The sequence below is a fragment of the Vidua chalybeata genome, chromosome 21 (assembly GCF_026979565.1).
Source record: "Vidua chalybeata isolate OUT-0048 chromosome 21, bVidCha1 merged haplotype, whole genome shotgun sequence".
Lineage (NCBI taxonomy): Eukaryota > Metazoa > Chordata > Aves > Passeriformes > Viduidae > Vidua > Vidua chalybeata.
The window spans coordinates 5,004,634-5,030,023 of record NC_071550.1 but is presented as its reverse complement, the minus strand read 5'-3'; the positions used below and the strand labels follow the sequence as shown (position 1 = coordinate 5,030,023).

The window sequence follows — 25,390 nt, the reverse complement described above, 5'->3', positions numbered from 1 at the left end:
GCTGCCAGGACTGGAGGTGACACTGGCCAAAAGACAACTGTGATGGATGGGTGGGTGGGTGTGTGGGTTTCGTGATGCAGTAGGAAAAAGCGGTTTGGAGGAAGCCTGAAGCCTGAGCGGACCCCGTGTGGTGCCTCGTCCAGCCCTGGGAAGAGGAGGAGCGAGGAAGGGGATGGGATGGGCTAACCAGAGTCCATCCCCTGCCTCTCTTCTCCCTTTCCTGGGGCAGCTCCTGCGTCAAAGCACATCTAAGAGTGCAAGCGTGCCATACTGGATACTTCCCCATCCCCAACCTCCCACCCCACAAACAGCTCCAGCCGTGCCCAAGGTGGGATTCAGTGGGTGCTGTGATTGGGCTGTGTGACACCAGTGATTTTTTAGGTCTGAGCACATCAGTGAGGAGGATGAAGGGGGAAAGAAAATACCATTTGTGATGAAGCACAGAGTGAGCACAGGGACTGGAACAGTCTGCACCTCGCTGCTTGCATGCAGTGCTATTCCCGCGAGGCAGCTGCAATCCTGGCAATTAAATCAGGAAGGATGCATTGGGGAAAACCCCCGTGATGGCGTCTGAGATGCTGATTAAATATGCACAGCCTGGTGAGCCCACGTGGAACAAATGGCTGCGTGGCTGAGCCTGACAGACTCTCTGTGTCCTGGGCAAAAAGAACTCCGGGGTTTTATTAAACACTTTCAAGTAGTTACCTGAGAAAGGAAAAGCTTTCTGCAGACACACACTCGACTGTGCAGCCCACACAGCTCCCAGCTTTTACAGTCAGAACGTGCAGCATCGGATCCATCCCAACCTCCAGTGCTGGCGTAGCAGGAGGGGTGACAGCTTCCCTTGGAGCAGGAACCCGCTCTGACCACGGCAGCAGCAGCAAATATTGCCCAGGGACTGCTCATTTCCATGGCTGCACTGCGTGGATCAGACAGCGGAAGCCCTGCAAGCACACGCTGCTTAATCAAAAAGCCAGCCCGGGTCAGGGTTGGGCTGGCTCTGAGCTTGTCCTGCAGTTGCTGGTGGTGGGAGATGTGAGCAGTGCCTCAGGTCTGTCTTGGAAGAGAAAGCCAGGGGGATTTAAAAAACAAAACTACTCTCCAAGGACTGGCCTGCAGTGGATTTTCCTCTGAGCAAACAACCCAGCTCCTTCCCGGGCACACTGACCACATTCAGCTGGGCACGATTGTTTTGTGTCCCAGTTGCTGTTCAGATTTCAATCCTGTCAGCCCCAGGAGTTTTTCCAGGCTTGGGCTGTGTTTCTCTGCCTGTAGAAATGTCACTTCATTCTAGAAAATGTCACTAGAGTTTTTATTTAAACAATAATAGGGTTAAAGCTAATAATTGGGAAGTGAAAGTGAGTGGAAAGTGAGTGCATAGTTTCTGATTACTTTTCTCCTCTCGTCTGTGTGATTAGAGTTCTCTCCTCAGCGTTTCACATGATGGAGGCAGGGTAGAGTTTTAAATAGAATTAAATCCTTTCAACATCAGTTTTGCAGCAGCAGAGGAGCCTGTGCTAGAATGCCTGTGCTGTGCAGGGAAGGTTTGGAACCTCACTGGACCCCCAGCCGGGCACTGACAGGTCATGCTCTGCACACAAAAGGACACCCCTGCTGTGATGTGGTTACAGCCCAGGGAGCACAGATGAAGGGAAATACTGCAAAAATTAGAGTTTTGCTGATGGGCAGCAAAGAGGAGGCTACACAGGATGTTTTTCCAGCACATTTTGGGGGCTAGACTGGAATCTGCTGAGGCCTGTTGGAGTCGCAGGCAGGTCTTTGTCCCTAAAAGCCATGCAGATGCTGGAAGTGACTGGGAGGGATGCTGGAGGGGAGACACGGCCTCACAGAGCTCTGGCTGCCACGTGCTGCCAATCCCCTGTGCTCAGTGCCATCCCTCCAGCTCATCCCCCAGGCTGTGCCACTGCTGGGACATGGTGATGGTGTTTTTATCCTCTTCTGCCTTAATGAGCTCGTTTGTGTGAGGCTGGGTAATGGAGGACAAGGCATTTTAGAAACATCCACTTGGGGAATGTATCCCTGGAGAAGTGAGTGTCAGGCAACGTTTGGCTGGTTAAAAACAATAAAGGTGCAAAGAGCAGTGCTGTGTCAGCTGTGCTCCTCTGTGTCCTCTGCAAACAGCCCGTGTGTGTTTTGTTGGGCTCTCCACAGCCTCACAGACAGGTTTTGCTGTATCCAGGCACAGATTTTCCCTCCTCTTTGGCTGCTACCATGGGAGTCCAGGCATGCCCAGGCAGCTCCAGCAGGGCCCTCATTGCAACACAGGCAGGAAGAAAACTGTGTTTATCGTGTGCATCGGTACAGCTAATGACTGCACACAGACACCGAGCTCTTGTGGAGGCACAAAGCCCTGCATGGGTTTGAGGTGGGGAAAAGCTGGGTGCTGCTGCTTTTAGCACTTGTATGGTTTCCTGGCTGCACCACAAACCTGCTGTAGGTTGAATCTGTGGGGCTTTTGAAGTGATTTAACTTCATCTCTCTACGTACACATTGCAGAGAGTGAATGAAGGCGCAGTGGAACCCTAGTGTAAAAGAATGGTAGAATCACAGAAGGGTTTGGGTTGGAAGGGACCTTAAAGATCATTTAGTCCAGCCCTCTTTCCAGGCAGGGTGACCTTCCACTAAACCAGATTGCTCAGAGCCCCATCCTGGCCTTGATCACTTCCAGGGATGGGGCAGCCACAGCTTCTTTGGGAAACCTGTGCAAGGGCCTCACCACCCTCAGAGAGAAGAATTTCTTCCTGATACCTAATCTAAACCCTGCCCCCTGTCAGTGTGAAGCCATTCCCCCCTCATCCTAGCCCTTCATGACCTTGTCCAAAGTCCCTCTCCAGCTCTCCTGGGCCCCTTTAGGCACTGAAAGGGGCTCTAAGGTATTCACAGAGCCTTCTCTTCCCCAGATTGAACAAACCCAGCTCTCAGCCTGAACATCCTGAGTTGAAAGGGACTCACATGGATCTGACTCCTTCACGTGGGGAACAGACCCCTCTTCATCTGGGGAACCCAGGGGCTGGAAAATGCTTCTACAACTGGAGGTGTTGATGTCCCACCAAGGTCACCCCCAGACTCCGACCTCAGCCTTGCCCCAGGCTCTGTGTTCCCACCGCCAGCTCCCCTTCTCCTCATCCCCCCGCTGCCCATCAGCCCCCCCCAGCAGGACCCCGATTCCCGACATTTCCCTCCGAGTGCTTCCGCCGATCCCTGCGGGGCGGCTCGGGGGGGTCCCGGCGGCGGGGGCCGCTCTGGAATCCCCCTCCCTGCGGGGTCCTCCCGCCACTGGGAGCGGCGGGGCCGTGCCGGAGCCCCCTCCCCATCCCCATCCCCATCCCGCTCCCGCAGCGCGGGGCGGGGCGCGCCGCCCCCCCGCCCCTCCGCGCCCCCGCGGCCGCTCCGCGCCCGGCGGCGGAGGGCGGGGAGGGCGCGTGGAGCCGGGGACACGCACACGGACACGCACACGCAGCGCGGCCCCGCAGCGCGGCTCTGCGGCCAAACCCCGCCAACAAAGACCCCTCCGCCCCCCTCGCCGCCGCCCCCCGCGGGATGTAGCCGGGCCGGGAGCCCCAGCGAGGCAGCGGCCCCGCCGCTCCGTGCCCCGCAGCGAGGCCGGGAGGCGGCGGGCTCAGAGGCGCTGCCGCCACCATGGGCAAATCCAACAGCAAGTTGAAGCCTGAAGTTGTGGAAGAGCTGACCAGGAAAACGTACTGTGAGTGCCCGGGGGGCTGCCGGGGGGATGCCGGGGGTGCGATGGGATCCGCGCTGCCGCCCGGCCCCGCCGCTCCCCCGGGTCGGTGCCGCGGCGAGCGGCGGCTCCTGCGGGGCCGCTCCCGGGGAGGGCGCAGGCTCGGCCGGGCTTTGTTGGAAGAATTCAGGGATTGGCCTGGGAGGAGGAAAAAAACCCATAAGGCAGCAGAGACACGGAGAGGGGCAGCGAGCCAGGGGAACGCGCTGTGTTTTTTACAAAAACCATCCTCCGTGGCCTATTTCTGAGCCTCCGGGAACGGCGGGGCCAGGGCCGCATCCTGCCCGCCCGTGGCGCCCAGCGGAGCATCGCGCCCTCCCTCACCGCCCCTCCGCCCCTGCCCCGAGCATCCTTCCCCCGGCTGCCCGGCCCCCGGTACCCAGGGCCCGCCGCGGGGATTGTCGTCCCCGCGCTGCCTCCCCGGAGCCCGGCAGCAGTTCCTGGAGCAGGGTGCCGAGAGTCTGGGTGGCTTCCGAAGTTTGGGTGCGTTAGTTGGAGGGGTTCCCTTTGTTATTGCGCTCTGAAGTGGAGAGAAGAGCCCGACACCGGCGAGTTCGATATTTATCTGAGTATCTCAGTATCGGTTTAATAACCTGATTTTCTGAACGAGTGGCTTTCCCGTCTGGACCTCTACCGTAATCTAATTAATGTGGCTGGTGCCTCAGCCATCCAGTTTTAGCAAAATCATTTTTTTTCCCTGAAGGATGCACAAAGGAAACAAAGGCTTTGGTGGCTCAAGTTTGCCTCCCCGCTTGCAGGTCGCAGATATTCCCCAAACGTGCAGCAGACCTGCGAGCTCTCCCCTCTGTCATTGCTGCAGTCCCACGGCAGCGCTTACCCAAAAAGGCAATAGATTAGGATGCAGCAAGTTCTCCCATATGGAGAAGAGGCAATACTGGTGCATTGCACAACCCTACACGCGGGGCTGCTCTCTGCCGTGGCACAGCCGGCAGCAGGCGGGAGGAGGGCAGGTGCTGGGGGGCATGTCCGCATAGCCAAGCCGGGTGTGATGGTGGGAGAGGTTGGGCTACCCCGCCTGGGCTTCCTCAAAGTGCTCGGGGGGAGGAAGCAGCGAGAAGGTAGCAGTGCCAGGTGGGCACAGCCCCCGCTGGAGCTGAGCTGGGTTTTGGTGTCCTCACTGCAGCTGTCGCCCACGGCGAGTGCAGCCGCGCCGGGCCAGGTGCCGGTAGAGCTGTGCTGCAATCGCCCGCTTGGTTTGCAGCCACTGTGCCAACCTGATCTCTGATGGAGAGGAATCTGGGAACAGCCAGCCCCAGCACAGCCCTGTCTGCTGGTGATCTCCTGTGTGCTGGGCTTTCTGCACACCTGGCGTGGCTCCTCTGCCCAGGAAGGTGCCAACACCAGTGGGGCCGACACGGGGCACACAGGCAGTGGTGCCCCGTGTCTCACTTACAGCCGAAGCCAGCCAAACACAGCGCTGGTGAAGCCAACGTCTTTGGGCATAGGGATGTCTCTTGGCTGGATAAGGCCAGCAGGTCATCATTGATTTTTTGAATAATTTCATTCCCAACTTTCTGCTCCTCTCTTTTGGGTGCCCTCCCCTTTCCACTGCACCCTTTCAAAAAAAGATTGTGGTCCTCTGATCCCTTCCTCAATGAGTTTCCCATCTGTCTGGAGGTTTGCCTGCCTGCTCTGGACCTCTCATTGCCTCTTTTTAAAAATCCCTGCACCTGTGCAGGTGAGGCAGCAGCACCCCACAGCACGTGGCCTTTTGCGTGGCTGGAGTCTGGTGCAGCATCCCAACGTGCCCCAGCAGCATGTGGCTGGTGGTGTGGTGCCTGTCAGGGCGAGCTGTCGCTAATTCCAGGGTCTGTTTGTTGAGCTCTGCTCATTCCACCTCTCATCTCTGGGATTAATTACTTTTGCTGTGTGCCTCTGCCCCTTTTCTGCAGCTGTCAAGGCGAGCGTGCATTCCCTTGTCTGGTGAAGACTTTACAGGGCCCTCCCAGGCACGGCTGAGAGCTCTGGTTTATCTTCAGACCATGGGAGATTGGAAAGATACCAATTTCCTTCTGTGTTTTGGGGAAGCCAGGCAGAGGAGAGGCAGGCAGGAGGGCAGGGCTGCGCCGAGTACAGCGGCAGGAACTGATCCAGACCCCGGTGCTGTGGCTGGTGGAACAGCTGGAGCAGGGGACAGTCATACACACAAATCCATAGCCTGCTCAAGAATTTCTGGGGGCCTGCTTTTCCACAGCATGTTGATATTTAGGCACGTTTCTGGCAGACACAAGAGCATCCCTGGTCTTTGCTGCCCATCCCATGTCCCATGTCCTGCCGTGTTACCAAACAAGTGCTGTCCCTGCCTTGTGCGTGGTGCTGTTTCTGCTGTTGCTAGAGCACATCTGGGCAGATGTCTCTAGCTGCCCAAACTGATGGGAACCTGCATTTGTCCCAGGGAGGTTCCTGTGGCAGCGTGAGCTGTGGCTGTGGCACGTGAAGGGTTTCTCCCATGCTGGGATTTCCTTCCATTGCATAATTTTCTGATTGTATGAATTTCCACACAAAACAAAGCAAATACCAAAAAGGCCCCTCTCAGTTCTGCAGAATCAGAGGGAAATGTCACCCCCTCTCCCTGCCCCAGGTGGCTTTTCTGCTAATTTATCTCATCCATGGGACACAGAGGACATCTTCTTCCCCTCAGTGCTCTTCAGTGCTTGGTGGCTTCTTGTGTCCCTTCTCCTCTCTGAGCTCTCCATCTCCTATTTGTGGTATTTCTCTGGTCCTGCCTCAGCTGCAGCAATCCTGGGAAAAGCAGGAGATGGGAGCAGCCAGGAGAGGAGCATGGGAAGGTTCAGGTGCCAGGCCAGCTGTGGACAGGGAGGCTGAGCTGAGGATACTGCAGGGCAGCCATCAACGGCCTCTGTGAGCTGTGAGAAATATTTCCCTGAATGCATTCAGAGCAGGTTGTCCCAGGCCCTGCTGGGAACTGGATATGGAAAGGCAGGAGCCTGGAAACCTCATCCCTTGGCTCCCCTCCCCACTCTGCTCCTGACTTACAGTGCTGGGGGCCAGATTTTAATGGCACTTGGACACCTAAAGGCGCAGAAGGGCTTCTTTGAAGTGCTGGCTGCCCAAATCCTCTTGGTTTGGACCCATCTCTGTGTGCCTTTCTGTGTCTCTGGGCACCTGAGTGCCCAGGAATACCTGGCAATGCCAAGCTCCCCCGTCTGCCAGGTGCTGGAATAGTGCTGGTGGGGACAGCCAGGCTGCAGGGCTGTTTAACCCTCCTTGGAGACAAGGCTGGTGCCACACAGGAGCATGCAGAAGTCAATGTTGAGTGATAGTAATACTGAATAATAAATTATGTAATTCTTTGTGCTTTCATAGATCCTTTCATTGAAAAGTGCTTAATAATAATTAATTTATTAATCCTTCTGATGCCTCCTTGGGGTGGCTCAGAGATGCAGTTTGGTGTTGTGTCCCAGGAGGTGGTAACTCCCGAGACTTGAAGGAACCACCATCCTCCCTGGATCACATCCTCTTCCATGGGGATTTAAACCTGAGCTTAACTTGGGCCAGGTGCTCACGGCTTAGGGCCACAATGGGATTTGGGATTGTGTTTAAGAACCTTGTGGGGCCACAGTCAGAGGGTTCTGCTCAGCTGCAGATTTATGAAGGTCCTGAGGTGTGACTGCAGCCTGAATGAAGTGTGTGACGTGCACGTGTGCAGTTGTGGGTGCACAAAACATGTCCTGTGTGGAAATGACTTGGTGTGGACTCCTGGCAGAGAAACTAGGAGAGAAATACAGTTCTGAGTGTTCCTACTCACAGCAGCACTGCCAGGCCAGGAACCCTTAAAATCATGAAGCAGTTTTTAAAATGTGCACTTGTTTCAGAAGAGCACATTTTAGCTCTTTTTTTCCAGTCGTTTTGGGGAAGATTGGCTTTCAGGGCTCCCTTTGCACAGCTGTTGCCCATGTCCAGGACCAGCTCCGTGTTATTTTTGAGGCTGCAATAGCTGAGCAATCAGGCATGCTCCGAGCTCTGCCGGTGCAGCAGCATGGCTCTGGGGTCAGGATGGTTGGGGATGGTGGTCCTGGTGCTCCTGAGGCCGCAGTGGGGCTCAGGTGAAGGTGTGGGAGCCACGGTGAGGGTGCCAAAGTGACAGCCAGGCTGCAGAGCGGGTGTGAGGAAGATGCTCTTTTCCCAAGAGCTGCATCCCACCTACTGTGATCTATTTTGTGGATTTTAAACTCACTCCAGCATCATCACTTTCTGCTCTTTCACAATAAGCCACAAAATTGGCTCCATTGCTCGACAGTAATGCAGGGAATTAAAGGGCATTAGTTTAAGAGCAAACTATAAACATATTGATTTGTAGTTACGGGGCTATGTGGTGGCGGGTGGAATTCTCTGGGAAAGGAAAGGAAATTCTACGATTGCAGCAGTTTTCAGCCAGGAAAATGGATTGGTTCCTTGCTGGCTGAGCCAGGCTGGGGCTTTGCTCCATCATGCCACCCCAGTGCTGAGGAAATGTGCTGGCTGGGGCAGTGGGCAGGAGCAGAGGAGGGACCTTGGGAGCTCCCTCACTGCTGCTGGTTTATTTTTAGCCTCCGAAGTGTTTGGCCCCAGGCACTGGGTATCTCTGCCAGGTTGGTTTGTGTTGAAATCCCTCCTGTTGCTCATCCAGTGGGGTGAGCTGGCCGGGTGGCTACGGACCCGTTATCCCTCAGTGGCAAATGCTGGGTGAAATTGTCAGTGTGGGTGACTTTTAACAGGGCTTGGAGTGACAGGACGGATGGGAATGGCTTCAAACAGACAGAGAGCAGGGTTAGATGGGATATCAGAAAGAAATTGTTCCCTGTGAGGGTGCTGAGGCCCTGGCACAGGTTGCCCAGAGAAGCTGTGGCTGCCCCATCCCTGGAAGTATTCAAGGCCAGGTTGGCTTGGGGCACCGGGGCAGGAGGCACCAGAAGGATGCCCAGGGGCTGGAGTTTGTCCAGGGCCTGATTTTGCTGCAGCCACACGTAAGCCAGAGCTGTGAAGGGGATTGTTGTGGTGCAGGTTCACTGCAAGGTCGATGTGGACCTGCTGTGCTGCCTCTGGAGGACTCTGGTGGTCTGGAGGCATCTCCAGCTCCTTCTCCAAGGCGACCCCATCCTGCTCCCAGTGAATCTGACCCAGGGCATCCCACACGCACGTGGACCTGGAGCTCCAGAGGTAGATGCGAGCAAAACAAGTTTCGGGGTTTCAAAAGCAAGTTTTGAGGAGACCCTGCAGTCTCTGGGAGGTTCTTGCAGTGCCAGGGTGGGAAGGGGCAGACGTGACCGACACCCTGAGGGTTTTCTCTGCGGCAGAGCGGAACAGCCGTCCCCGCCGGCCACGCTCGCGCCGCTGCTGCTCCGGCATCACAAGAATCACATTTCATTTATCCCCTGACATGTTAATGGATCTGCTTAACCACTCTCCTGACCTTTGCTGCTGCCGCTATAATTAAGGTTGTGAAACAAGAAGCTCTGAAGGCATCAAAGGAAGCGGCTGCTTCAGGGAGGAGCCTGTGGGCACGCTCACTCTGTTATCGGGGTGACATTTGTGGGGTCGCTTTGTTCCTCCTTCCCCTCCTTGTTCTCCTGGATCTTCTAGGGAGCTGGATGTCAAGGAAGCCAGGGCTCATGCCCTGGGCAGGGGTGGCCATGGGGGGCTCAGCCCCTCAGTCTGTGTCACTTCCATCACCATCGCTGCCATGGGTTCCGCAGCCCGGTGCTGCCAGCACAGGGCTCCTTCCCCACACCTCCTGCTGGAAGGAGGGCTGCCTGTGCTTCATCCACCTGTTTCTCCAGCATCTTCTGACTGATGGCTGGACCTGGTGGAGCTGCTCTGAGTCTCTGTGTCACCCCTCAGTGCACAGTGATCCCTGCAGGAGAGACCAGGAGGGCAGCAGAGATGGCCCTGCTGCCGGCAAGGCTTTGCCTTGAGCATCCTCCTGACCTTCCCATGGCTCCAGAGAGTGATGGCTGAGCCAGAGGTACTTCCCTCCTACTTCCTACACTGGTCTAGAGGGGCGTTTTCTCCTCTGCCCAGGGCAGGAATTGTTCCTTGGGTTGGAGATGGCGCCTTGGAGTGTCAGAGCACGCTGAAATCCCTGTGGCCAAGGGATGGATTTAAGCAGGTGGCAGGACACAGCTGCCCCTGGATGGCCGGGCAGGGGGGCTGCTCCATCCCTGCTCCCAGCAGCACTGGGAATCCTCTGCCCCTCCAGGCACTGCTGCGTTGGCTCGTGGGGAAGCTGGGATTCAATCCTGGGACAGACCTGCCACAGCCACCAGCTCCTGCTGGGGGGGTGCTTCAGCCTGATTCGTTGATTTCCAAATGAAGGCACTGTCTTTGCCCTTCCTCTCCTGCCTTTGCTTCAAGGAACAACTTCTGCTTTTTCCCTAAACCCAATTTCCAAAGCCTAATGTCGGGCCCTTAAATATTTAATAAAGTCTAAAAAGGATTTCAGCTGCATATTGGCTTTCCTGTTGGTACCAGCCCTGGGGGAGATGAGAACTGCTCATGGAACTGTTTATCCAGTCTGGGAGCACAGCAGACCACTAATGGCAACCGCCGGCGAGGAGAGTGCCAAACACCCCGGCAGTGCTGCGAGCACGGCTCCGTGGGGACAGCGCTTGCTGAGCGCTGCTCCGTGTCCCAGAGGAACAAATGACACCAGTGACTCTGTCAGGCTTGAGCTCCGAATGTCTCAGAGGCTCCCAGACCTGCCGGGGTGCTGGTGATGTCTGTGTCTGATGGGGACAGAAGCCAGACTGGGGAAGCTGGGATGGGGATGTCCCGCTGTGACAGGCAGGCAGCTCTGGCTGTGTCGGTGCCCACACAGTTGGGGCTGCTCCCAAATCCCTTGGGGATGTTGCGGGGATGGGCTCCCACACAGGGACACCCTGGTGTGTGGGTGATGTGGCCGGGAGCAGGGATGGGCGTGGGCTGAGCTGGGGGAACAGTGGTTGGGGCAAGCTGGGAGCAAAAGAAAATGACATCAGTCATATTCCAGAAACAGCTGTTTGCATGAGGGTGACCCTGGTGCCACAGTCGTGTTTTACTGCCTCTGCCCCAGAGCTGTCCCTGTGCTGCCTGGGAGCAGGAGCAAAGCACAACCAGGGGTGGTCTGGTGGCCCCAGAGCTGGTAGAGAGCACGGGACTAGGACATCATTAAATAGTTCAACCTGAATTTTAATGAGACCACATCATCACCTGAAGTTCCAAAGTGCTGATGTGTGGTGTATCCTAAAAGTTACCATCATCAAACAGGGACCTGAGTGAGCTCTGAGTGCCCTAGGATGGGCTGATGGACAGTCCCAGGGGAGGACTGAGCCTGCAAGAGTTCACCCCATCCCTCCACCCCCGTGCAGGTCCCGTGGGCACTGGGCTCTGTGCTGGGGGTTGGTGCTGGAACTGGGGCAGTGCACTGGGAAGAACCTCGTGCTAATGCTCCAGCTGTCCCTGAGTGCTTCTCCCTGACTTCCCGGAATTGCACAAAGCCACCTGACAGCCCAGGCTGCCAGAGGTGACCCCAGCCAGCCCGGGCATACAGAGCATCTTGCTCTCTCTGCAGGGAGGTGCCCATTCTGCACCAGATAAGTTTGGGGGCTGGATGAAGTCCCGCGGCTACTGCACTCACCTGCAACAGCTGCTGCCGTGCTCTTGGCTGTGTGTTTTGTAGGGACAAGGCCTGGAACTGGGAATGACCCCTGCGGCTGTGATGTGTTTGGCCCAGGTAACTCACCCTGCAGAGCCAGGGGCTGGCACTGGGTCCCCCTGTGCAAACCGACGGGACCTCGCTGTGTCCGTGTTTGCAGGTGTGAAGTCTGCACCGAGTACCTGCTGTACCGAGCTGTGGTCGCTCTGAGGGACCAGAGGCGAATTCTGCAGAGGCTGTTCAGACCGCGATGCTGGCGCTGGGATCCAGGGGCTGGAGTGAAGCCGGAGCGAGCGCACGCACACGCTGCCGAGCCGGGCGGGAGGGAGCGGGGCGCTCCTAATTGGTCAATATTAACATTGTGATGATGCTGAGAGTGGAGTTTGTATCAGATTTACGTTCAGACAATTCTTAAATACGTGTTTGTCGGGGACGAGGGGCGGAGTGTGTTTGGCATAACTTGCAGGGTGTGCGGGGCTCACCCCGCAGCCCCGGGTGTTTCAGGCGTGCGGGGCCCTTCAGCGCACGCATGAGCGCCCCGGGCTCGTCCGCATCGCTGCCCAATTAACTCACGCATGAGCACCCAATTAACACACGCATGAGCGCACAATTAATTTACATATGAGCACCCAGCTGGGTTTATGCATGGCTGCCCAGTGAATTCCCGCTGGATCGCACGCTGCTGCTCCGTGCATGAGCGCCCTGGTTGTTGATGCATGAGTGCCCAATTAATTGGCGCACGTGGCTGCAATTAGCTCATGCTTGAGTGTCCAATTAATTCATGCATGAGCACCTGATGCATTCACACCTGAGTGCCCAATTAGTACGTGCACAAGTGTGTTATCTCCTAATTACACTAATTTACACATGAGTGCCGAATTAGCTCACGCAGGAGTGCCCAGCGAATGGGCGTGTGACTGCTAAATTAATGCGTGCATGAGCGCCCCGTGAATTCATGAATGCCCCAAAAAAATGGATGCACGAGCCCCCAGCTGGTTCGTGCATGAGCAGCCCTTGCGCTCTCGCCGCAGCACCCGGGCAGTTCATGCATGAGCACCCAATTAGTTCACCTAGGAGCACCCACATAATTTATGCACGAGTGCCCAATTAGTGCACGCATGATCTCCCGGTGTGTTTTTGCATGAGTGCCCCTCTGGCTCAGGCAGAGGTGCTCACGTAGTTCGTGCATAAATGCCCCATTCCTTCACGCCTGAGCACCCATTGTGGGTGCCTGATTTCCCCCGGCCTGGGCACTGCTCTGAGCACCCACAGAGGGTTTAGGCAGCCCCATCCTGGGGTGATGTGCTGGCTCCCCCAGAATGGAATGCCCGGGGACCCTGTGAAGAAGCCACAGCAGGTCCCTGGGGGAAATAAATACCACGGGACTGCCCCTGCCATGACCCTGTGTGTGGCGCTGGACAAGTTGCCCGTGGGTTGGCACAGCCCATGAGCTGGCATAGCTGGAGTGCCCTGTGGCGGTGAGGGAAGCCACTTTGTGCCTGGAAATAATTAACTGGTTTCCCTGATAAGCCTGCGGTGCTCACGGCCCCACGGGATCAGGGTGCTTTCCTAGCAGCTGGGGCAAGGGGGGACGTGTGGGGGCTCGGGGGAGACTCCTCACTGCTGCTGCGTGGGGGCAGTGCTTGCTGAGCCTTCGGGAGCCCGAAGGTGCACAAGGACAGAGCCGCGCCGTTGGTTTTGGCACACAGGGCTGAGCTGAGTGTGCACAGTCCTGCTCAGGGTGCAGCCCTGCGGCCGTGGCCAAACCCCTGCCCTTGCATCAGGGGAAGGGACGTCGGCACAAAACAAGTCCCTGACGGGCTGAAGCATCACGTCATCCCACCGTGACCAGGGGTCCCTGAGCCATTCGAATCCTCATTCCCCCCGCCCCGTTCCCGCCGCGGTCCAGCGAGCCCCCTGCGGCAGGGCGACGGATGGGGATTTGCAGTCCCGGGTGCCTCCTCTCCTCTCTGCCTGGAAAACACAAATTAACAGGCTTGAGCACTGATTAACCAGAGCTGATTCTTGCTGCAGTGGCAGCTGGGTGGTGGGAGGAGAGGGGGCACGCGAAGGGCGGGTGGTGACGGAGCTGTCAGTCCTCGCCTGTGCCACTGGGATTGATGGAGAGGTGGGGGGAGAGGGCTGGGGGGGGAGAGTTAGGTACCGGCAGCTGGGAGGAGGGGGCTGGGGGCTGCTCGGAGGCTCTGTCCCTGTGCGCTGTGTGAGATGTGAGACGCTGAAACCTTCTTCCTTGAGGTGGGAGCGAGAAAGGGACCGAGCAGCGAAGCGAGGGGGCCCTTGGATGCGGTTTGGTCGTGTGGGGCAGCTCCTGAGCTGCTCTGGGTGCCTGTCCCTGTCCCGGCTGCCAGCGCTGCGGGTCCCGCGCTCTCCCGTTCTTTGCGCGGCGCCGCGGAGCGGAGCGGGGCTGAGCGCTCGGGCCGGCGCCCGCGGGGCGACGCTGGGGCTCCCTGCTCGGCGATGCCTCTTCCAGCGTTGCGGTTCATAACAAACGATAATACTCTGCCTTTATTTAGCGCCTTTCATCCCCGAGGAGCCCGGGGCACGCTGCTACTAACAAGCTGCTACGTGCACTATTTATATCCCTCCCCAGCGGGCTGCGGGAGCGGCGGAGCCTGGAGCGCGGCACGGAGCTGAGCCCGGCTCCTGGCTGGAGCACGGCCAGAGACCCGGCCCTGCTCCGCTGGGGTGCTCTCTGGGGCTGCTGTGGGTCATCCCCTTGTCCTGGGGCGTCGGGGGCGCGCCTGGCCGAGGTTTATATCGCTGCAAATCGGTCTGTGTCGGCTCAGCACCGCGCCGTGGTCCATGCCGCGGGAGGGAGCCGCAGCAGCTGCCGCGGCACAGGTACTGTGTGAGCCCGGCTGGGCTCTGCCTGCCGGGGAGATGCAGAGCAGAGGGACAGCCCTGTCGCCGCCGTGTGTCCTCTGTCCCCAGCCTCAGGTCAGGTGGTTCAGCCACGCACTCAGTAGCGTGTCCCCGAGGCTTCAGTGGCTGCAAGTCGGGTGTTAGCATTCCTAATTGGTGCCACTCGGGAGTGTCAACACGCAGCAGGGTCCGAGTGGCTGGGAAGTGGCAGCCAGGAAGTCATCATCTGTCCCGGATCCGTGACAGCAGGCACAGGAAGGCAGGTCCTGCTCGGTCCCCACACTGGATCAGGGCTGGGCTGGTTCCCTGCCCTGGGAACACTCTGCCCCTGGGCAGAGGGGAGATTTGGTGGCAGTGGAGGGGTGAACGCAGAGGTGGGTGGTTTTCCAAGGGCTGGGAGATGAGGCCGTGCTCCCAGCTCAGGACAAACCCCGCAGATTCCCCAGCACCCAAGGCTGGAGGACAGGCACCGGTGTGCTGGAGGAGGGATGGGGCTCCGCGTGGCTCCGTTCCAGGACGCACATTAACAAATCCCTCATCGGGAGCCCTGTGCTAATTTCCAGCCTGGCACCTGAACGGTTCCCTCCCTCGGAAAAGCCTCTCCTGGGAGCATCACACATCTCTCCTGCGGCACGAGGGGAGCTGGCTCCGTCCCTCCCTCCCGCCTCAGCCCGAGCGTGTCATTACCAGCATTTCTCCCGTACTAAAAAAAGCACACATTTCTTAATTGTTTCCTGCTGGAGTTGAAAGGCAGCTCCCGGGCCCAAAATAGCACGTTGGGGGAAAAGCAGTCGAAAAAGAGAGAGCAGAAGGCGATTTGCCTGGAGGGGCTGAGCCGAGCTCTGACTGCAGCCCCGGCTGCTGCTGCTGTTCGTTTTGCCTGCCCCGAGGGCTCACCCTCATCCTCCTCCTTCCACCTGCCCTCCTTGGTGCTTGGGCCTGCAGAGCTGCTGCTGGGGCATCCCCTGGGCATCCTCAGGGTGGAGGTCACGGCTGGTGTCTCAATGCGGGTGTGTGCAGGGAGTCTGTTCCTGTTGGAGATGTCACTCAGCATCTCTCTTTTGGAACGATTCTTCTGTGCAACCTTTTTTTTTTTTTTGGAGGGGGAAATCCCTTGGAATGCTATGACTGATGTTTTAGCCCACCCCAGCTGGGCTGCTGGATGCAGCGTGTCCTTCCTGCCTCCCTCCTGCCAAGGGACCGCTGTGTGCCCAAAACAAACAGCCCTCCAAATCCCTCCTGTGACACTGCCAAAGCCCTGTGTCCTTCATCCCAGATGCTGAGCATCCCTGTGCCTGCATCCCCTCTCCTGGGGAGCTGCTGTCCGGACACCCCGTGGTGCTACAATGGCTGCTGCTTTTGCTGAATCCCAGGGAAATGGGGAAATTAAAGACTCAGTCCCTCAGGCGACCCCTGTGCTGGGATGGAGGGACCCTCCAATGCATGGGGACAGCCTTGGGCACAGAAATTCCTGCTAACAGGGATGCTGGAGCCAGAATCCAGCTGGTGATGAGGTGGGGGCCGTTGTGTGCCCTCCTGGCTGCCCCTTTGCTGCCGCCCCAGCCCTCGCCCCTGAGCTCTGCACCTTCTGCCAGGCACGTTACAAATCTTCCTGATGGAAAATTGCTTTCTTTATTTTTCTTGCCATCCAAGGTAATTGGCATCTGTTGGTGTGTCTTTGGTCTCTATTTTTATCAGCCGTTTGCACATTGACATCTCCACTCGCCTCATTATCCCCGTGCCTTTCAGACCTGCGGCTTTTTTATCATTATTTAGATGCACGACGCAAAGGAAATGACAAAAGAGGCCGTTCCCCCCTGTGCCCACCTGCTGGCACCTGGCTCCCCGCTGTGGGGAGGCACAGGCACAGCTCTTGCAGTGGGACACGCAGTGACAAGTGCCAACCCCTGCCCAGCGTCCCACATCCCTCAGAGCCTTTCCTCTGCTGAGGACATTTTTAATCTCAGCAGCTGTCCCTTGGCTGGGGACACTTGGGGTGGCCAGTGCTGTCTGTTTGCTAGTTTGTTGTATTTTAGGGTTTTTTCCAGAGCCTGGTGAGGCCCCCCAGTGTGCTGGGATGGGTTTGATGATGTTTCTCCAGAGACAGCTGGTACCTGGGCAGATGCCAGCCCTGGGGCTGTGCCTGTGCCCACGTTCAGTGTGTCTGTGTCAGGGCCAGGCAAGTCCCTTCCCTGAGCCGCCTCCAGGCAGATGTTTCAGCAGATGTTTTATGGGATGTTTTGGGTCTGGGAAGATGAGATAGCAGGGCCAGATCCTCTGCAGGCATGATCAGCTTGTCCCTTTCATGGTCCATCGTAGTTCTGCATTCCCTGAGCACAACACAAAACATCTTGGGAGTCTCCCTGGTTTTGGGCGTCCCCAGCCCTGGCCCCATGGACCACCTGGGCTGGCCCAGGCTGTGCCTCAAAAGCAGTTTCTGCCACATGGGGAAAATTTGGCAGCTCATGGAGCAAGTGAAACCTGGAATGAATTCCCCTGGGAATTCATTGTTGGGAACCCCAGAGCATTCCCCAGGGAATTCACTGATGAGCAGTGCAGAGGAACAGCTGTCACTGCAAAAGCACTAAATTTCTGCCTCTTTTTTCTCTTTTCTCCCGTTTTCTCTTGCAGTCACAGAGAAGGAGGTGCAGCAGTGGTGAGTGCCTGCCATGGTGGTGAGCTGGCTGGGGCATGGGGCTGTGGGCAGGGGACAGGAGCTGGTGGCACTCAGCCACCCCACTGGCCGGGCAGAGCGGGGACGTGCAGGAGGTGTGGGCAGGTGCACCTGTATTGGGGTGCAGGTGCTGCCTCATAGAGGGGAGATCAGAAAGTAGAGGGGTTTTCCTTGCACACCCTGTGCAAGGGCTGGGTTCTAGCAGCTCTTCCTTCCTCATACGAGCAGACAAAGAGCATGGGGACATGGGGACTGTCCAGCTGGTGACCTGGAGCAGGAGGCTGGTGCTGTCCCAGCACGCTCCCTTTGGCAGCAGGGCCTGCAGAGGCTGTCAGGGGTAGGAGCCACGGTTTCTTGCCAGCAGCACACTCTCACTCCATCCCCTCCACCCCACCGAACACAGCGCCCTAGAAAAGCCACTGCTTCCCTTTCTTCTCCCTATCCCACCAGTCAAGGTTTGCTTTCTTTATCTCTTTCTCTCATCCTTCCCCCCCACCCGATGAGTCATAGCTGCAGCAGCGTGAAAAAGATGTCACCGGCACTTCGGTTTCCCACCTCGCCACCCCCTTCCCCTCCTCCTCCAGCCCTTGTCCCGCTGCAGCGGGCGCCTGACAGATCTGGGCGATGTGTTGCATAATATTCACGTACCCCACGTGATCCCCGTGTGGTCCCACATGCTCCCTTCGTGCTCCCTGCGTGGTGCCCACACCCACGGAGCCAGCGAGCCCCTTCCCTGCGCCCTCCGCTGCAGCTGCCCTTTCCAGCACCCAGGTCCAGCCTGGAGCTGGGAGCGAGGGCTTTTTGGGGTGTTAAAGCATTGATGGGTTTTGGAAGTGACCCGGGCTGTGCCACCTGAGGACACAGGAACCCCACTGTGCGCCCCAGCTCCTCCGAGCAGCTTTCATTTGGGGTCGTGCAAAAATTATCACAGAATATCCTGAGTTGGAAGGGACTCACAAGCATCAGCCTAAGTCTAACTCCTGGTCCTGCACATCCCAAGAATCCCATGTCCCTGCAACTGTTGTCCAAACACTTCTTGACCTCTGACATCACCACTTCCCTGGAGAACCTGTTCCAGTGCCCAGCCACCCTCACAGAACTCAGTGGTCACCGTGCCATTGTTTTTTGCCAGGGCACGGCTGCAGCATGGCATTGCTGCCAGTCCTGGCTGGGCAGTGGGTCCCTGTCACCTCCCGTGTCCCAGACAATGTTCAACACAAGCCTGGTTGTGGCCCTGTTGTGGGCTGGCAGCAGGTTGGAGCAGTGCAGTGGGCATCACTTGCTGTCACTGGTGCCACTCGCTGCTTGTCCCCGCTGCCACCCTCACTGTGGTGCCCACAGGGACCTCATCCACAGGGTGGGTGATGGGAGTGACACGGGGAGCACCTGGGGACCTTCCCAGCTTCAGCCCACTGCAGCACTGGGGAGAGCCTCCCACCTCAGTGGGGAGGCCCTCCTGGGCCCACGCTGTGCCCTCCATCCGCAGGTACAAGGGCTTTATCAAGGACTGTCCCAGCGGGCAGCTCGATGCCGCCGGCTTCCAGAAGATCTATAAGCAGTTCTTCCCCTTCGGTGACCCAACCAAATTTGCCACCTTTGTTTTCAATGTCTTCGATGAGAACAAAGTAAGTCTGGGATCCAGAAGCTCGGTCCAGGGCGGTCAGGGCTGGGCCCATGGTGATGGTGGGATGGGTTTGGAATGTGTCTGCCTGGCACCGGAGGAGCAAAATATTCCAGCGCTTCCTGGGGTGTGAAATTGAAGCGGCGCAGCTGGAGCGAGCCCCTGTGCTTATTTTAGTTGGGGAGAGTCACGTGGGGAAGGGCAAAGCAGGAAGGGAGAAGCAGTGTTTTGGTGTCCTGACAAAAGCCCATCCCTGTGGTGCCCCCCACGTTCCGGAGCCGCTCCTGCCGGGATGTTTGCTGGAGGGCTGGGCACCGGCAGCTGGATCACAGTGCTGGGGATAAGTGCATCTCTCCTCCCTCCCTGCTGCCTTTTTGGATGTGCCCCCCCAGAGGGGATACATGGGCAGGGAGGATTTTGCTGGGCAGGAATGGCAGCAGCACCCTGACCCCTCCTTTCCTCCCCCAGGATGGGAGGATCGAGTTTTCGGAGTTCATCCAGGCGCTGTCCGTCACCTCCCGGGGGACGCTGGACGAGAAGCTGAGGTGTAAGTGCTCCCCATGGGATGCTGGTGGGCTCAGCCCCACGAGGGTGCTGGGATGTGTGTCCAGGGTGGGGGCCACAGTCCCAGCCCCTTGGGGTTGCTCTGTCTTGCAGGGGCGTTTAAGCTGTACGACTTGGACAACGACGGATACATCACGAGGAACGAGATGCTGGACATTGTGGATGCCATTTATCAGATGGTGGTAAGAGAGGCAGGGGGGGCACCGAACAAGCAATTCCTGGAAGTCCTTGCTGGGCTGGAGCTCAGCTCTGTGGGAATGCTGAAACACCCCCAGTTCCTTCTTTGGCCTTTTTTGGTGGGGGGCTATGGCCATCGTGGCCGTCATGGCCAGGGCAGCGTCTGGATCTGGTTGCTGAGGGTGGTTCTGGTGCCAACGCCGTCCCCTTGCACCCTGTCCTGATGTGGGGTGTGGGGGGACAATCCTTGCCTGGGGACACCCTCCAGGCAGGGCACAGCTGGGTGTGTGACCTGGTCCTGTCCTGCTGCTGCAGGGGAACACAGTGGAGCTTCCCGAGGAGGAGAACACACCAGAGAAGAGGGTGGATCGGATTTTTGCCATGATGGACAAGGTGAAGATGCTTGAGGGCTTTTCCCCTGTGGCCAAGGGATTTAGGAGGTGCTGTGGGTCCCTTTGCTGCATCCTGGCTCCTGCAGGTGCCTCCTTGCCCCACCAACACAAGGTCTCAGCTGCTGCCAAAATCACTGTGGGATACCCACATCCCTCTGGGATCCCTGTATCCATTTCAGGGTCTCCAGGGTGGAATTGTCCCCTCCGCAGCTGCAGGCATGGGTGGCTCAGTGGGGAAACCGAGGCTGAGGCAGCAGAGTGGGGAGGGTGTGTGGGCTGGTGTGGACGTGCCGGGCTGTTGGGTGCTCAGCTGGGTGAAGCAGTGCAGTAACAGGAGCGTTTTGCAGAACGCAGACGGGAAGCTGACGCTGCAGGAATTTCAGGAGGGCTCCAAGGCCGACCCCTCCATCGTGCAGGCGCTCTCCCTCTACGATGGGCTCGTATAGTCCCGGGGCCGAGCGGCGGTGAGTGCAGTACCAGGGGCTGCGGGGGCCCCATCTCCCCCATCTGCCATTCCCACCTCCCCCAGGCTCAGGCAGCTGATTCTCCTCTGCTGAGACACCAAAACATGGATATCCCCCCCCAAATCCAGCCGGGGGGAATGTTTTCCCCATTCTGATAGATTTCTCCCAGTCCTCCCCGTATCACAGAACCCCCTCAGACCTCATCCCATGGAGATGGAAATGTTTGCCTGCGGCGCAGCTCGTGCCCTCACCAGCAGATGTGGCTGCAGAGGAGGCAGGGAGGCAGCTGGTGTGCTGGGGGCATGGGGATGCTCCAGAGACAGATTATATTAAATGTTTTATTTATCTTATGTCTTATTATACTATGCCCTGGAGCTGGGTTTGGCAGGGACACTGGTTCACAGCACCGTGCAGGTGCTGAGCTGAGCGTCCCGTGGTCCTTGCTGTGCCCTGTGGAGCTGTGCAGAGTCCCTTGGAGTGTTTTTGGTCATCACAGTCCCGGCAGTGTCCTGGGGGTGCGGTGTTTTTAACCCCACTGGAGTTTTGAGATTTTCAGTATCTATTCTATTTCTGGCCTTGCCCTTCCAGCTGTGCTGGTGTTGCATGAGATGGCCGCAGGGATTTCTGGCCATCCTTCTCACCCTATTTCCCTTCATCCACGCTCTCCTGCAGATGCCTGGGGGAAGATGCTCTCCGTGCCATCCGACCACCGCCGTGCGAAGCTTGCCTGTCCCTCCCGGCCTTCCTTTCTGTTCTGCGAGCAAGGAGTGCCCTCAAAGCGCGAGCTCACTCCCCCTCTCTGCACTCTGAACCAGCCGCTGCCATTCGCCAACTTCCGCTTTTTCCAAAAAAACCCCACGCCAGACCCCGGTCTGAGCGGCAGCGAACGTCCAAGACTTCAGGGCCGGGGGAATGGCTCGAGCATCGCCGCAGGCAGAGCCCCCTCTCGGCCTCCTCGCCCCCTTGGCTCCCTTTTTCCTACGTTTTCGGATGGGACTGCGGATGCGCCGGCGGGGTCCTCTCTTGGGAAGCGGCCGGAGAGGAGCCCGAAGGTACCGGGGGCTGCACCCCCAGGGTCTGTCCCTGCGGGGTGGCCGGGGAGCCGAGGCACCGACAGCGATTGGGAACAGAGTCCTGGCGTCACCCACGATGCCGCTGGCAGCCCGGCTCGGCTCACTAGGGATATATATTATATTATTATTTTATTTTTTCTGGTGAGACAGTATTGTGCTTTTTGGTTTGGTTTGGTTTTGTTTGTTTTTTTTTTTTTTTTCCCTTCGGTGGAAAAAAGTGAGGCTTTTTTTTTATATGCCTAATCTCGACGATCGATATCCTTATTTATTTGTTGTAAATGTTGCTGCTGTGTTTTGTCTCTCGTGTGTGTGTGTCCACCCACCCAGGTGAGGATTTGTAAGGTTTACATGCTCGTATTGTGGGGACCCGGGAGCCTGCAATAACAATGAAGCCAAAAATCTGCCTTGCCCCCTCTCCTCCCACCCCCCATATCCCAAGCTCCGTGGGCTGGCTGCTGCTTGGAGGGGATGCTGTAGCTTCTTTTCCTCTTCCTGTTCCCGTGTTCCCTGCATTTTTCTGTTCACCCTTCCCTTAGGGAGCTCAGTGAGGGCTCAGTCAGCCCAGCCTCTGAGCAGACCAAGCTCCATCCCTCAGTTGGGCAGGGTGAGGAAACTGCTGGGCACCAGAACATCCCTATTTCCTCCCTTTTTATTCATTTTCTCACTGCATGAAAAAGTATTCATGGAGCCCAGAGTTGGGTTTTGCTTTCAAGCAGATTCCTTTGCTATGTTCTGCTTTGCAAACGGTGGGAAGGTGTTTGGTGGTGGCTGTGAAGCATCCTGTGTGCTGGAGGGGCAGAGGGGGAGCCTTGCTCTGTCTTTCTCTGTCCCCCCATCCCAGCTGGGACAGGGTGACCAGGGAGTGCCAGGCTGGGCTGAGCACAGCTCAGGGTGTCTCCTTCCCCCACCACTCCCACAGGACATGGGAGGTTTTGCTGTGACCCCAAGCAGAGCCGCTTGCACCCTCCTTGGAGGAGACAAAAGGCTGGGAATACACACCTGGGGACACTGGGCTGCAGCCCCCCCATCGTGGCCTCTCCAAACTCCATCAGCACCCAGCACCCCTCGGGGATGTGCCCCCAGCTCAGCCCCAGCAGCACCCCCACGGTGGGACACAGTTGGCATGTCTGCTGGAGAATGAGCATTGCATGGGTGATGCCTCTGCTGCTCTGGGAAAGGAGGGATGAGCGTTCCTTCAGGAGCAGAGTGCAGGAATCCTTTGGGACTCCTCACGCCACCCTGGGGCTCACCCTTCCATCTCTGGTCCAGCTGATGGTAGCAGCATCTTTCCACCCAGCTGTCTCCCAGCTCCTGTGGCTAAGCCCAGGCAGAGGACTGTCCCCATGGCAATGGGAGGTGACATCTGGATGTGGAGGACAGTCTGACAGGTGTCTCACGATGCAGGAGACAAGGTGGTGCCTCAGCACTCCCTGAATCCTCCTGGCGTGGCAGGGACAGATGCCCCAGCCAAGGGGTGCTGGTTCTTCACCGTGCAGCCCCACTCCCCAGTTTTGGGATTTTGTGCTTGTGGTACTTCTTGATGCCTGTAAAAAAACACCTTTCCCTATCCCCAAGGAGACTGACCTCACATCCACGTGCAATATTTCTGCCTCTTCTGCAGTTCCTGCCCCTGAGGATGCCCATGTTTCATTGTGGGGGTGCTTCTGGAGGGTGTCCCTCACTCACTCCCATGGAAACCCATTTCCTTGTTGTTCTGTGGCCAAAATGCAACTCTCTGGGGTAGGTTTTTGCAGTGCCTGCAACTTGTTGAATGCTCATCTGCCAGACTGGTCCCCTCCTGGTGCCAATCAATGTTCCCAATGAATGTGACACTGCTGTAATCACCTCTGCTGATGAATGATGGCCCCTGCCACTTTTGACATAGTTCCCAGGCAAAGGCAAACCTCATTTACTCTGACACTGTTCCCCTGGAAAGCTTTTAATTTTTGGAGGACCTGTCATGGGTTGAGCTCCATCAGTGCTCACAGATGTCTCCCCAGGGAGTCAGCCCTGCCAGGGCTCTTGGCACGCTGACTGTCCCCGAGCAAAGCGTTTTGGCTCCACTGTTCCCCCTTGGCTGTGGATTTGGGATCCTGGCTTGGATGCTTCTAGTCCCGCTTTTGGGGAGCACCGAGGGCCCCTGATTCCTCCTGACCACCACCAGGATCTGCAGCGTCTTGGTATCACTGAAAATAAGGCTTGAAGCATCTCGTGCTTGGAAATGTTGGCCTTAACCTCCTCGTGCCTCAGTTTCCCCATCAGTGGAGTGGCTGGGGTGAGCCATCCCCCCCTGGAAAGCAGTTTGGTGTCTGTGCCCTGGCAAGCACGAGTGCTGGATACAGCTCAGGACTGCGGGCACAGGGCTTGGCAGGACCCACCGAGCATCAGGCAGGTGCAGAACACCGGGAACAGCGCGTGGAACGCTGGGTTTGTCAGGGAGTCTTTAATTCCAGCCTCTGTTTTACACCTGCTCATGATGAAACAGGCAGCAAGCCCTGGTTTGTCTCTGTCCGTACTCGGGTTCCTGGTGCCTGTCCAAAATAGAGCCCTGGCCATGAGAAGGGGGCCCAAAGCACAGCCAGGCAGAGGTGAGGGTCCAGCCCTGGTGACTGTGGCATGTGCCCCCCTCTCATTTGTCCCTGTCGGTGTTGCCCCATTAAATGCCATGTCTGTACTTTCTTTTCACTTTTCTGTCTGTGTGCTGATTGTTGCTGCTTTGTATCTGTCTTTCCTTGAGCTCTGGGGCTGGGCTGAGCTGAGCTGTTTCCCCCAGGAGCAAGAATGTGGGAGAGGGCTCTGGGGGCAGATTCCCCCCTGCCCTCTCCTCACAGCTCAAACCAGGACCCAAGAGAGAGAGAGAAGTGGAGGGTTTTTCCTTGGGAGCAGGCTGTTAATTAATGCAATTTATAACGAGACCAGGCTGGTCCCAGGAGCGCTCTCCGTTGGGTTGGTGGAGGGGGGTGTTTGCTTATGGGGGACCCCAAACCCTGTTTGTGCCAGGTACCAGCTGCATCTCACCCTCCTTCACAGGAGCAGATGCCTGTTGGTTCTTCCCGTGCCATCAGGACACCACATTCCTGTTGGATGGGAGGCTGAGGTTGTGGAAGGTTGTGGAATCCCAGCCCAGGTCGCTGCTCCTCAGTGGGCAGGGATGCAGCTGCCCAGAGGTGGAATTGTCTTGGAATCTTGGGATCTGGCTTTGAGCCCCGCTTGGAGCAGGGCTGGCTTTGAAGCAGGGCCAGGCATGGCATGGGGGCAGCTGAAATCACCGGCAGAGCTGCCCCCTTCCCATGTATTTAGGGCTGGGGGGTCATTTGGGATGGGTGAGTGACCTGCAGCCCGCTCACTGTCCCCCATCCAAGGAGGAGATTTGGGACATTTAGTGAGAGCATCTGTCACCTGTCCTTTCCGAGGGCATTGGAGGGGAGAGCCTGGCTGGGACAGAAGCGAGGGCTGAGGGCAAAGGAGGGAGCTGATGGCTCCAGTCTCAGTGCAGAGTTCGGGATGCAGCAGTTTTGGGGGTCTCAGTTAGACATTTCAGCCCTGCCTATTCCAGCAGCGCTGCAGCAAAGTCATCCTTCCCTTCTCTCTCTGCTCCCGTGGCCACCAGCCCTGGGCTGGGTGCCCTGTGCCACAGGTGTGACCCCTGCCCAGGGGGTGGCCGAGCCCTGGGCTGAGAAGCAGCAGCTCCAGCAAAGAGCCTTGTTTGTGAAGATGAAGCCTGTGTGTGCGTCCGTGCCGGTGTCTCGGCTTGCATGCCCCGCTGCCTTGTCTTGAGATGAATTCAAGAGCAAACCAAGCAAATGAAACAGTTTAATAACAGAACAAAACAAAACCCAGGAACTTTGTGACAGTGGAAATAAAAGCTTAATGACAGTAATGAAGTGGCAGTGGTCTGTGATGTGTTGGGGTTCACAGGGGCCCCCAAAGCTGCCCTGGCACCCAGTGGGGCTGGGAGCTGGGCTGGGGAGTGCCACTGTCCCGTGCCCCAAGCACAGGGCTGTGATGGGACCAGCACAGGTGTAAATAGGGATGCTCTGGGCTCTGTGGGCAGGCAGCCAGTCAGGCACTGTGCCCACACCTGTGATGAGCTGCCAGGTCTCAGCTCCAGGCATCCCAGGCACCCTT

General features: G+C 57.6%; 1 protein-coding gene across 1 annotated transcript; it reads left to right on the top strand.

The window, feature by feature from the left end:
• Positions 1-3,399: 3,399 nt before the first annotated feature.
• Positions 3,400-25,146, top strand: NCS1 (neuronal calcium sensor 1). The gene is made up of 8 exons (XM_053962370.1): positions 3,400-3,724; positions 16,929-16,953; positions 18,458-18,596; positions 19,061-19,139; positions 19,250-19,338; positions 19,649-19,726; positions 20,073-20,189; positions 20,862-25,146. The coding sequence occupies exons 1-7, from the start codon at positions 3,661-3,663 to the stop codon at positions 20,169-20,171; spliced, it is 573 nt and encodes a 190-aa protein (XP_053818345.1). The 5' UTR covers positions 3,400-3,660; the 3' UTR covers positions 20,172-20,189; positions 20,862-25,146.
• The last annotated feature ends 244 nt before the right edge of the window (positions 25,147-25,390 follow it).